At 37.9% G+C, this 14,294-nt stretch overlaps 1 protein-coding gene across 1 annotated transcript; it reads right to left on the bottom strand.

Annotated features, from left to right (window-relative positions):
• Positions 1 to 1,548: 1,548 nt before the first annotated feature.
• On the bottom strand, positions 1,549 to 12,301 carry LOC110004507 (GTPase IMAP family member 8-like). The gene is given in 9 exon segments (XM_065950782.1): positions 1,549 to 3,513; positions 3,516 to 3,667; positions 3,669 to 4,431; positions 4,576 to 5,757; positions 6,538 to 6,585; positions 6,683 to 7,303; positions 7,462 to 7,515; positions 8,195 to 8,250; positions 12,162 to 12,301. Coding segments are annotated over 8 exon segments (3,300 nt in total). The 5' UTR covers positions 8,214 to 8,250; positions 12,162 to 12,301; the 3' UTR covers positions 1,549 to 3,052.
• Positions 12,302 to 14,294: the final 1,993 nt, after the last annotated feature.

The following is a 14,294-nucleotide window of genomic DNA, read 5'->3' on the forward strand; positions in this document are numbered from 1 at the left end:
TCCACACAGAGAGGCTCCTGTCAGACGGGGATTCAAACCAGGAACCTCCTCGCTGTGAGGGGACAGAGCCAAGCACTGCACCACCGTGCAGCCCCCAACTCCTCATTGTATAACGTTTAATATTTGATCAACAGTTCTGTAATTTTATTTCAACAATAAAAATGACAGAACCTTAATGCTCTTGTTTTCCATTTGTTGTCCCACTGCAGAATACTGAGGTTCAAGATTTGACTTGAGTAAAGTCAGAGCACCAGTTTGCTCTGGCATGCTGGTTCAGAGCCCTGACCTGTGATCATCGCCCTGAAGCCAGGCAGCGCCGACATTTCCCACATTCCCCGGCCGGTTCAGGCCTGTTCAGGGAGCCGGAGGAGTGTCAGTCTGCCACGCCACACCTTCACACAGAGACTGATTAACATGCCAAACACAATGACCAAAAAAGGTGTGAGTGCAGGAGAAACTTCCTGACAGGATGGGAATCCTCGAAAAATCAAACCACTTCTTTTTCTTTTTATATGAAAATCAACGTGCAGAGACTTGAAACCTGCAGCAGAGAGAGAATCCAACATGTCTGCCTCTGTCTGTGTCTGAGTACAGTTTATAGTTTTATGGTCATTTAAAGGAGAATCTCTCTCACAGAGAAGGGAGACATGCTGACAGACTGATTGAAAGCAGATCTCTACAATTTTCATGGTAATGAGCAGAAACTAAAGGCTGCACAGAAAGAGGGAGTGACTTACTCAGAAATGTAAAACATAATTGTAAATGTCGTGTCTCTAAATAACAGCTTTAGGTTTCTCAGAGTCTTGTTTACAACTTTGCTACCATCGACTGTTATATTTAACTGGACATAAAGAGTAAAACTCAGTATTAAACTTTAGAAACTAAATCATGAAAGGTAGCAGCTGCTGATCTGTTGTGTAATCACTCTGTAGATTAGATAACAATCATGTATCTATTGGTCCATTAAATGTCACAAAACCTTTAACAGCTCAGTAAATACAGAACTGAAGTAAGTATCATCGGTTCAAAGGCATGCATGCGTTGTATTACGACGTTATGCACAAGAGGTAATCATGCTTTTGCACTTGGATTTAACCCAAGCCAAGAAGCAAGACATGTAGGTGTTTTATATGACTAACCCTAAAGTGAGGCCAGGTCAGACTACAGTAACACTCTCCTTTAAGGCCCGACAAAGAAAACAATAAATCAGCTGCAAATCATTCAAAATGCAGACCAGAAGGAGAGCGCACATGACGCTGATTCTAAAATCTTAACACTGGCTGCCTGTTCTTGTTGATTTTACAATTATTGTATTAGTTATAAAGTAATACATGGCCTTGCAGCAGACTACATCTCACAGATGATTGAAGTTAATGAACCATGACGGCCCCTCAGATCCTCTGGCTCTTCTCTTTTACTTTATGAACCAGGACGGTCCTGGAATTGCATTTGATTTGTATTAAAGGTGCTGAGCATATATAAAGCTTGATTGATTGAAATGTCAGATCATATGTAAGAGTCTTACCGTACTTCCCCATGATAAAGGTGATGTCTGAAACTTCTTTTTTGTTGAGATTATTTTTTAATTATCACAGACATAGAACAAAGAAAAACAAAACAAGTTTTACCTCAGGGAATGAAACATTTGTGTTCATAAAATGTAGTAAACTTGAAAAAAATACCAAAATATCTCTGAGAATCCTTGATGATCCTTGATCCTCCATTTTCTCAATGGATTAAATAACTTGAATGAGTACAATCAACTATAGCAAACGTAAAACACAATAAAACAAAACAATATTTGGAGCAATGGCGACCTTGTGTTTGATTTACATATAAACTGAATTGAGAGACAATTCAGTTTATATTGTTTTATACACAGGGCGCCCTCTTGTGGCAGAATCTCTCTTAAAATGTTCTACAGTATATAAAACAGCAAAAGATGACACCATTATAGTTATATTAAATGTCACTAACTGATCTGATCAGTTTTGGTGGCTGATTTCTCGCAGTCAGAACACATCATCAGCACTGTGGCACTCCGACATTTTCCTCAGTGCAGGGACGTCATGGTGCCAGTGTTTGGTTGACCACACAGGTATCATGTGTTTGTTTTATATGACATCACATCCATGAATCTTAGCAAAAATCAAGTTACTACTGGAAGTCTCTTTGTGGCCGTCTTGGACACTGTTGGGCATGTTTCTTTGCAAATTGATGTTTATCAACCCTATGTGGTCCAGCAAAAACATAAAAAAAAACTGTGTTCAATCGGTTAACGTCATAATCCAGAGTTGATGGAACCATCAGAAGATGATACATATAGTACTCAACTGAAAAACAACAACCAAACAAATCAATTAGCACCCGCATGGTGGACCCGGTAAATATCGACATGACAATGTTGCTCACTGAAATGCATAAGGGGACCAAGAACTTCTCCTGAGAAATAAAAGACGTTTTTACAGAAGTTGAGAAAATCCAGAATGAAATCTGAAAACTAAATTTATGCAGAGCTTGGGAAAAGTGCAGGAAAAATCCTAGCATGGCACATCAAAAAGACTGAGGAGGACAGAATAATACATCGTATTAATGGCCCTTATGGAAGCATTACAATGGATCCTCTAGTAATACTACTTTCAGATCATTCTATTAAGAGCTTTACAGGTCTGAAAATACTAGTTCTATAGAAAATATACACTCCTTTTTTAAGAATTCAGATTTTCCTACAATAGCAGAAACAGATAAAATAGAGTTAGATATTTTCGGAAGCTACTGACCAGTTACAAAATGGGAGGTCTCCTGGAAATGATTGTTTGCCCATTGAGTTCTACAGATGCTTTATATCAAAGATTCTGAATCCATTTATGAACATGATTAGGTCTTGTCTTGTCGATTTGGTTCTGTTTGTATGAGAGCATTGCACACACAGAACCACACGAATGGCACTGATCCTCGCTCTACAGACAGGAGACGGACAGAGGGCATGGTCCTCTGTTATCTGTGGTAGAGAGAATACTTTGCAAAACCAGGGAGGATGGAAGGCTCTGTATCACAGCGTGTTGTGTCTAATGCACAATGTAAAAAAAACAAAAAACAAAAATAGATTTCTTTCTCTGCTTTCTGAGAGGTTTTGTAAAAGATTGTACTCTTTGTCACGTCTCTCTTCTGCCTCGTGCAGTTGTCTTTCTTGTCTTTGCTTCAACTCACACATTTCCTCCATGTGTTTCTCTATCAGTGCATTGAAGTCCTTCATGTATTTCTGTCTGAAATCATTGAGTTCTTCAGCTTGTTTTCTGGCCTCCACTTCATACTTATTCTTCATTTCCTTCATGTGTTTCTCATACTTTTCTTCCAATTCTCTTCTCTCCTTCTCCTCCTGTTCTCTTCTGTATTTGTCCTCTTCCTTTCTTTTCTTTTCATTAATCTCTCTTTCTTTTTCATATTCATCTTGGCGCTTTTTGAGTTTTCTTTGTTCGTCCTGTTGTCTCCGTTCATCCTCTTGTGTCCGTTTTTCTCCAAAGCTGAGAGTTTCTGTTCCCATGACTGTTTCTTAATTTCTTCCTCTCGCTCTCTTTTCCTGTTTTCTTCTTCTCTCTTTTGCTGTTCTTTCTTTCTCTCCTCACACTCCTTGTTGATAAGCTCCTGCTTTTCTTGGAGTTGTTTTTCTCAGTTCTCGCTCCATTTCAATTTCTATCCTCTGTTCTTCTATTCTTCTTTCCTTTTCCTTCATTTCTTCCTCGTGTTTCTTTTGAAGCTCCTCCATCTCTCTCTTCATCTCTTCTTCCTTCTCCTTCAAGAGTCTCTCCATTTCTTTTTCTTGCAGCACCTCATTAGTGTAGCAGCTGCCTCCATTAGTGCTCACCATTTCTTCAATCTTGGTTATCAGCTCACTGATTTGAGTTTTGTTTTTGTCATCAAGGTTATCAAACATGTGGTATCTTCCTCCACAGTCAGCAATCAGTTTCTTAAAGGAATCATCACATTTCTTATCAATATATTCTTCAATGGACCTCTTAGCACGCTTTAATGAATCTCCTCCAGTTAGAAGAACGATGGTGAACTTGTCAGCATTCATCCCAAAGCCTTCCTTGATGTGTTGTAATGTCTCCTTGTCCTTTGATGTAAATCGGCCAATGCGTAACACCAACAGGAAGACATGTGGTCCTGGAGCCAGAAGACTGATGCATTTACTCATCTCTTCTTGAACCTCTTCATGAGACAAGCTATTGTCAAACAGACCAGGAGTGTCGACCACAGTGACAGGACGACCATTCACATCACTTTGTGCTTTCTCACAACATTTTGTGACTGATTTTTGGCTTGGTTCGGCTTCAAACTCTTTACATCCTAGAATGGTGTTTCCTGAAGAGCTCTTCCCATTGCCAGTCTGCCCTATCAGCACAATCCTGAGACTTAGCTTCTCATCAACTGTGAAAAAAGAGGGCCTAGAATTACATTCAATGCTGAAAATTGTATAGTACAGTATATATACAGACTTTTAGGTATGATTAACAATGGGTTATTAATTTAAGGTTAGAATAATTTATACATATCAAAATAAATAGTACTTACAGATGATTGGGTCTTTTGTTTTCAGGTTCTTCAGCTCAGCCTGTAGAGTTGTGATCTTTTCTATTTGGGCTTGTGCAAATGTTTGTGTTGTGAAGATGAATGATTTGGATTTATCTTCGTGCATCTTTTCCACAATGTCCAGCAGCTCTGGGATCTGCTGCTTGTCCTTGATGTTTAGAACCAAAGATCTTCCTCCACAGCTCCGAAGAAGCTCCTGGATGGAATTGGTTTTATTTAGAAAGTTAACAACAGTTGGATCTGAGGGATCTGACTCAACAGTGAACAGCAACACAGTGATGTCATTGAATCGACTCCCAAATGTGTTCTTCATGGTCTCTAACTCTCCTTTGTCTTCATCAGTGAGTGGACCCACAGGTAAGACCAGGATGAAGGCATGGACACCCTCAGGATCACTGAGAGAGATACACCTGAATGATTCCTTCATCACCTCCTCCTGAGGTTTTCCATACAAGGCAGGAAGCTCCACCAGGGAAACCCGACGTCCACACACCTCACCCTGATGTTTAACACACTCTGATGAGCTGGAGACTGAATGAAGATCTGTCTGACCTAAAATGGCCTCAGCTGCTGAAGTCTTCCCTGCTCCTCTCCTTCCACACAGAACCAGGCTCAAAGCTGTTTTCATAAGACCAGACTTTGGGGTGACTGAATCCTCAATGACGGTGAGAAAGGTTCCTTTGTTTTCATGAAGAGTTTTCTCAATCTTTTGCATTAATACATCACGGTTGTTGTCAGCCATACTGTAGTGTCGTTCTCCACAGTCTTTAATGAGACTTCTAAAAGAGACATCTGTTTTATCCTCCTTATGTGTGCTGATGACCATTGAGTGTTTGAAAGCATCTTGACCAAACAAACTCAGGATGAACTTCAGTGTTTGTCTGTTCTCTTCAGTGAAATCAGAAGGTTTCACTAACAGCAGCACAACATTTGGTCCAGGAGGACAGAGACTCTTCATGTCTTTTCTCAGCTTCTCCACAGAAACACTGAAAACATCTGGAGTTTTCACAACTGTTAGAGACTTTCCTCTCCATTCTCCACTCTGCACCACTTGTTTGCCTGTAAAAGTATTTTTTAAGACACTTGAGATGTGTTGTTCTTTTCTGGTGATAAAGTCTCCAAGTTTTGTTGTTTTGTCGTCTGTCCCCAGCAGCAGAATTCTGACTGTAATAGAAAAATGAAATAAATGTGTAGAGAGACATTAAGTCATGCCACATGGTTAAACTAAAGCTTACACTCTGTTTTCTATATTTAGCTTTCAGTTGTTTAATGGAAGAGAAAAACTCATAATCTTCATGTTGGCTTCTAACTAGCTTAATCAAGACAGTAGCAGGAAAATGAACTACGAACATTTAATCTATGTCTGTGTGTGTCTGTTTACCTTTATAGTTATGTATAAATATTTATATTACTTAACCTGTTTTCAAGCTGTTAAACCATCATATTAAAACAGGAAGTATACATTACGTGTATACTTTCCCATTGTAAAACTGTTGTTAAGCAGTTTACACATACTATCTTGACACCAACTTTTATATCTACAAATACACCTAGGTTTTTAACTTCTGCTCGACAGTGCTGGATACTGTTAAGATTGAACGTTGCTAACTTCAAACTTCAATTTTTTTTAGGTAATTTTGTAAATTAGCATTAGACCCCCAGCCCTTTGACAAAACTTTAATAACTTTTATTCTCTAAGGTATCTACAGTATAAAGAACTTTGTACTGCCCTCAGATCATATAGCCAAGTCTCTATTGGATTGCTGTTTTGCATTTTTGGATACAATATATATAAAATTATTCGCTGAAGCAGAAAAACTGCTATTCTAACATTAGTTATTATAGTTTATCAACTTTTCTCCAAAGAGTGATGAGTTTAAATAGGCGCCAATATGGTACTGGTCAGTAATAATAAAATGTGTCTATTTATGAAAGTTTACTTACTTTCCCCTGAGGGAGGGGGTGTCACCCTGTTATCATTGGTAAGAAGACCTGTTAAAAGATGACATCATTGACTATCAGCTTCATGTTCTTATAAGATCAATTATGATTGTGAGTTTAAACATTTTGATTACAACAGATCTCTTACCAGCAGAAGTAACAGCATCGCATGTTTTCTTTTTTGGTATTCTTTGTTTTTCACCACTGGCATCCATGAACCCTTCACAGATGACATGCTCTCCATTGTGTTCCTTCACGATTTGAGCCAGACGTGTCAACAGCTCTGGAAGTTCAACGTTTGCCAGCTCCAAATATCTGTATCTACATTCTCTGATCATGTCTTTTAAGGGTTGATTTTGCAAATGTATTTTTACACCACTTGAGCCCTGCTCTCTGGGTGTTGATATCAGTATTAGTGAATTTTCAAATGACTGATCACTGAAGCGTTTAAGAACTCTACAGAATCTCTGTTTGTGTTCCTCTGTGAAGTCATCAGGCTGGAGAACCAACAGGAACACATGAGGTCCAGGATCAGAGAGTCTCACACAGTCTGTCACATGTTCTGTCAGTTTGTCTGCAGAGATGGTGGGATGCAGCAGATCTGGAGTGTTGATAAGAACTATGTCTTTCTCCTTTATATGTCCTCTGACTTTCAAACAGCTGTTTGGTTCTTCCTCAGTGTTGAACATCGTCTTTCCCAGTACGAGGTTCCCCACTGAACTCCTCTCAGACCAGCTGTTCCCCAGAAGAACAACCCTCAACTCAGACACTGTGAAAAACAAAGGTTTAAAAAGATCAACTCACACATACATTAAGGAAGAGTTATATATTTTTTATTTCAGGAGTTTGAATACCTACTTACAGATGTTACCCAAAAATAATGTAAATCCAGGTATTGATGTACAGCTGGATAAAAGTTTCACTTACTGTCAGGTGGCAACCATTGAAAGCTCTTATTGCGCCTCAGAGGATGCAGATCATCTGTGATTTGAAGGACACAGATGAATGTTGTCATGGGTGATCATAGACTTTAATTGCAAATATTAGTGAAGTTACTGACATGAATATAACCGCACTGTGAGACTAAAATGAATAGCCCAGGCTTTGATTTACTTCGTCCATGAAATTGCCGTGCCTTTATTAGAGTCCGTTGTCATTAAAAAAAGGCCTTTAAATATTTTCAATCAAACTTGTTCTCAGCAAAGATGGGAGAGTCTATAAATTTGTAAATGCACCCATATAGAATATAAAGCTTTGTACAAAATGATGATGTCAAGAAATGTTTGAATTACAACTCACTAATGTTAATGATGCAGGACACTCTGAGAAGCATCGTTCACATTTAGTGTAGGCATACACCCATATCTCCACCTAATCTACTAACCTGCTACACATACAAGTTTATTCTGTCTTTCTTGGATAGATGTTGGGCTTTTAATTTAAGATTAACGGTACATCAGACACCTCAGTATTTAGAATGATGAATTAAACATAGTGCTGCACATAATTAGTCTGCTTTCTGATAAAAAACTGTTTATTGACTTCAGATGTTCTAGGCTTTAATCCAAGACTCATTGAACTGTTTGAACAGCTGAGTACAAAACTTTTTTTGTTGCTGACAATGGGTACAAAGTTGTATGGACTAATAAATTCAACTCACCTGCCGCTGCAGTCGCCATGATGTCACTCTTCTGGAAAAACCAGGGACGAATTCGACTGGAAAAGAACAGCTTTGATTGAGAAACTTGAAACACAGTTTTTGTTTACTTTTGTTTAGAAAGGTTTTCAGAGTAGCATGTAGCCTAGTCTGGTTACTGAGAACAAAAGACCTTAATTGGGTGTATGTTTACATTTGTGCAGGACTATAGTTTAGTGTATCACCTTCAATAACTGATGGAGCTCGTCCCCTTAAACATACAGTATGTAAACTCCGCCGCGAGGAGGCTCTCAATCAAACAATAACAAAAAGATGACTTCAAGGCTGGCGGGGAATCATGGGAGATCTCTCCGCTACCCCTCCCCACCCCCATCCCCGATGAAGCTCAGAATGAACCGTAGTCAAGACGACCGGGCGAAACCGACCTGAGGAGGAGAATATGTTTACAGATAAGCTAATGTATCCGAGTGTAATCTACATGACGTTTTTATCACAGCAGCTCATGCAGCAACAGTACGGCAGCTTTCAGGAGCAGCTCACGTTTCTTTATGCAGCGGGCTTTGATGAAACATCCGGTGTTTCAATGACAATGATAAACATGTCGTGTTTTGTCATGGCAGCCCGGTACAACTAATAAAATGAGGATTTCTCTGGCTTTGATAACTGTTGGAAATATTTGAGGTAATGTAAGTACTCAACAAAAAATGTATAACATGGTTTTAGTCAATTTTTAATCAATTTAGAAATTTGAATGTAAACATTGTTATAAAATTCTACATATTATACCTTAAAGTGACACGTTTTCTTCTATTTCTTCTTATTTCAACTTTTCTCCCTCACTCATTTGGGGAGGCAGGGCCTATGGACGGCGACGCCCCTAGCAATTGCCTATACTGCCTATGCCACGGGCTGGCCTTGATTCCTACAACATATCAGCAAGTTCATGTTGAAGGTGAACATCGATAATATTACAAACAATATTTAAAAAACGATGGCATTGTCGGCACTACGCCCTCTTGGTAGCAGCCAACAGTACAGAAGCACTTTGAGAGCAGACAAATGTTGCTGTTGTTAGGAAGAAGTTCACAAGAAAATGACCTTGTTTATATAAAATTATGGATTTCGAACATGTAAATGACTACTTTTTAAACTAACTAAAATAACTGTTTTATCAAAGTGCAAGATCTGAGCACTTTCTCATAGTCTAATACACCGATAAACTGAATCTGTGTTTGAGGGGGAATCAAGATCAACTCTTCAGTTCCCTCAACTTGAAGAAAAGTACAACACTTATGGGATTGTGTGTGACCCCAGCCATCCATTACACAGACTATTCAGCCTCCTGCCATCTGGGAGACAGTACTGGAGCCTCCGAGCCAACTCCAACAGACTAACAATAATGTTTAGAATAATAATAAACACTTTATAACTACTCTTTAGCAACACAGAGTCATCGGTCACTTTAAAATGACAAAAAGACTTTAAAATACATTTGTTCCAATATTCTAGTGCCTTATATTTATTGATAAGCTGATTTCATGTCCATGCACATTTGTTGTTGCTGCAGTTGTTCTTTGAATGCACATCTTTTTGCATATTCTCTTGTAATTTTTCTAATATCTTTTTTATCCTCATATTTGTTATTTTGTATTTTTTTTTTAATCTTTGTATACTTAGCTTGCATCGTGTTTAGGAGCAAAAAGTTTTTTAGATTTTTCTGTATGTCCAGTACGTATGAAAAATTGACAATAAAGATGACTTTGAGAAGAGAAATAGACACTTATTCCGTTTAATAAATATCAATTTCCAAATCTATTGTTGGTATTCAAACTCACAAAATACTGAAAATAGTCACTTTTGATTTACAAATTACCAATTTTAATTGGTAAAAGAATAAAGGGTGTCATTGCCCAAAGTAACCACACGAGGGTGTCAGCGCTCATCTTTGTCAAGTACTGATTTGTTTGTTGTCTCTGACATACTCCATCTGTTGTTTGTTTGTAAATGTATGCATGGTCTGGGTGGACTCTGGAACCGAATTGCCCTCAGGGATAAATAAAGTTTCTAAGTCTAAGACCTTTTGGCTGTAGTTCAATCCAATACTTTCTGACTTCAACATTTCAATTCTATCCGAAAATAATCTGAAGTCATTAGATTAAAGATAGGTTTGTCAGATTCAAAGTCTTTATCCGTCACTGTGTTGTGTGAGTGAACAGCATGCTGTTCGACTAGTTTAGGTCAGATGCTTTGAACTGGATAACACCCCACAAGAGGAACTAATTACATTCTCATCACTGGCAGAAACTATCACCTTACTTAGTTGTTTAATCAGTCCTACTGATCATAAGTTAATCTTTTTTATTTGTTGGTAAATCCTTAGGCTAAGTTTAAATCTGACTGATAGGTCATCACCTCAAGAAGAATAAAAACCATATCAATGGGCTGAACACATGGGGTGCAGGTTACTTCAGGAAAAGTATTCATGGATCACTGTTTTTAGATCAGTTACTGTGATAGGATCTTAACAGCAGACTTACAGGAGGACGTTTTGTGATTTCAGTTAATGTTGACCTAAATGGCCAACTATCTGAATTTTTTATTAAAGTTTGGTCATTAGAGTAGGTGTTGATGAGATTTGACAATAAAATTAATGTAATCTTAGTAATATGTTATCTGATAACCTTTAAACTATACAGCTATTCTATTATTACTTGTTCATACTTGTTTATCTAGTTTTCGTCAAGTTCATTCACCAAATTAATTTCTTGCTGCGACACAAAAAGAATTCAAAGTGAAACGAGAGTGGAGTTGGGGGTCGGGTGGAACATGAGCTCTGTGATTATATGTTTATTTTTATTGGTTAAAAATCTGTAAGTCAGAGTAATTACACTTGATCTCTGTTCCTATTGGCTGTGTCAGCTGATGGCGACTACCAATTGGCTATGGAAAACAAGTCCCTCCCCTTCTTGGTAGCAGCCAACAGGAAGGAGGCACTTTTAGAGCAGAGGACTGTTGCTGTTGTTAGGAAGAAGTTCACAAAATGTTTAACTTGTTGATATAAAATGTTGTAATCCGGACATGTAAATGACTACTTTTTAAACTACTGGTTAAAGTGTTAGTTTAGGTCAGATGCTTTTAACTTGATAACACCCCACAAGAGGAAACAAATTATATTTTCAGCACTGACAGAAACTATCTCACCTCATTTTTGATAACCTTTACAGCATAAATAATTACTGAAACCCTAACAGGGCGCCTCGTTTCAGACCTGATCACACACAATACTTTACATTATTCACATGTTTGTTGGATGTCTTGGAAGTCAAATCACTCATGTCGCAAAAAGATCTGGAGAAACTCATCCACGCTTTTATTTCCTCCAGCCTTGAAGACTGTAATTCATTATACACCTGACTCAGTAAAAAAATAAATCAAACACATTCAAACAATCCAAAACGCAGCAGCCCGGCTTTAACAAGAAAAAACAAATGTGCCCATATCACTCCAATCTTAACATCCCTTCACTGATTTTAAGATTATTTTAATTACTTTCAAACCACAACATGGGCTGGCTCCTACATATATTTTAGAGCTTTTAACCCCTTATGAACCAGGACGCAGTCTGAGATCCTCTGGTAGTTCTCCACTGGCTGTTCCAGGGTCCAGGCTGAAAACTAAAGCGGACATGGCTTTTGCTGTCACAGCCCCCCAGACAGTGGAACAGCCTGCCAGAGATCAGACTTGCAGAGTCTGTCCCTTGTTTTACTTCTGTACTTCAGACATTCTTTTTCATTTTAATATTTTATTCTATCAGTATTCTTTTATTGTCTGTTTGTTTTACTGCCTGTTTGCCTTTATATTTTGGAACATCATGCTGTTTAATGTCATCTCTGTCAACAGTACAAGCGATCTAACATTGCTTTTATGATTTGATAATATTTCGAAATCTAGTTTGGTCGAGTTTACTCACCTGGTGAATTTCTTGTTGTGAAAAAATCAGCAGTAAAAGTTCAAGTGAAGCAGCCACGGCACATCTGACTAAAACATAGTTTAATAAAGATTAACATGTTACAGCGTGTTTGTCGAGTTCAAGGACAACCTGGATTTGCCTGAGGCTTTTTCTCACAATGAGTAATAACAGGTTGTATCAAATGTTAGCACTTCCTCATATTTTAAATCACAGGTAAACCATCTTTGTTTGTGAGGGATCAAGAGAATCAAGATGAACTCTCTAGTTCCCCCTGCTGGCGGAAAAGTATAGTTCTCTAAACACAGCACTACAAGGAGGTTGGTTGAAATCATTAAAAGAAAGTTATTTTGAATGATAAATATTCATCTCTAAATATGTTTTTCATTTCAGTGATAGCTGAGGAAACACTGAAAACAGTCACTATGTATAATATTTTGAAGTAACTCATTAAACACTTGTTTGGTTATTAATAAAAGCCTTTTGGTAGTTTATTGGAACTTATAGAATTTGTAAATTATTAACCTTTTTCTTTCTAAAAAATATAATAAATCAAGTAAGTATGATGAATGATTTTAAATAACAGAGCAGTAAACAACAGGTCTCACTAGAAAAAGGATGAGGTTTAAAACATAGAGATTGGATGGAAACTGTGAGCATCTGGTGGAGAGATCAAGAACAGCAAGCAACCTTTAGAAGTGTAAATGTGACTGGTGAATAAAGTCAGAGATACTGACTGTGACAGAGGCAAGCAAGGGAACTATCTACAAATGCTACCCTGAAGATTTACTCTTTTTGTGATATTTAAGAGGTCTGTTTTGAGTTGTCATACTGTATACTTGTACTGTATATTGCAGATATATAACGTACAGAGGCCAATAGGCACTTTAAGGAAACCATAAAAAAAAAATCCTGTAGTTGTTGCTCTAAACTAAGAGACTTTTTGGGTGAACATTGAGTAACAAGGTGCAAATGAAGCTATGGATATAATAAATCAAAAGTGTATCTTAAAAACACTATTTTAACTGTTAAATAGAAAATAATAAATGACTTAAATAATTGCAAGAAAGTAAAGAATTGTTTAACCATTAGAGACGCTCATTTTAAATGTCCAAATAAGTGATGTTTGGATTTGGTTAACTTCTGAAGGGTTGTCTTTTTTAATGCATGACTGTTAGTACAGTAGGAGTGGGTGTTACGATGCACTGTAACTGCATTGTGTGAGAGATGACAATAGACTTACCTGACAGTCTACCTAAGTAGGAGAAGAAAAACATGGATGTACTTACCCATTAGTAGCCCAGAGTCTAACCCTGTAAGAGAACCAGAGATGGTCTTCCCATCTTGGGCAATCCAAGTCTCCCAGAGCAATAGCATGATTTACCTGCATGTGGTTTGTCTGTGACGACGAGGTGATGTTGCTTCCACTGTGGTCAAATATAGTAAATATGTAGACCTTGTCAGAAAGTTACGAAGCCAGGTTTAACATACAACCAAAACTGAAGAATAAGTGATAAGAGGAATGGGAAAAAGTAAGTATGAGTATGAAAGTATGAATTACATAAACACTCAGGTGAGAAGAAATATTCAACTGTAGCTCCTTAAACAGAAATGAAAAAAAATATCTGGAGAAAAAAGAAAGTTTAAATAGACAGTGCGCCCTCTTGTGGCAGCGCAGGCACTTTATGTGATCATACAACTTCAGAATTTGGTGAAGCAACAGGTCAATCACTTACTGAAGTCTGTCGTTTTTTAAATACACAATATGAATCAAATGTTAACGCTATGTTCATAACTGCTGTGTTATGATTATAACTGAGACCTGGCTTCACCCGCGGATCCCCGACGCTGCAGTACAGCTAGCAGGCCGCACTCTCCACCGCTGGGACAGAAACAAAGACTCCAGTAAGAGCAGAGGAGGGGGTCTTTGCATTTACATACAGAACGACTGGTCCAACAATAGCATAATCATAGATAAATACTGTTCCCCGGACATTGAATTCATGTCAGTTAAATGCAGACCATTTTTCTTACCCAGAGAGCTAACAGTAGTGATAGTTACAGCTGTATATATACCTCCGGATGCTAATGTTAGCACAGCTCTCTCCACCCTGCTAAATACAGTAAACACACAGC

The sequence above is a fragment of the Labrus bergylta genome, chromosome 2 (genome assembly GCF_963930695.1).
Source record: "Labrus bergylta chromosome 2, fLabBer1.1, whole genome shotgun sequence".
In the NCBI taxonomy this organism is placed as follows: Eukaryota; Metazoa; Chordata; class Actinopteri; order Labriformes; family Labridae; genus Labrus; species Labrus bergylta.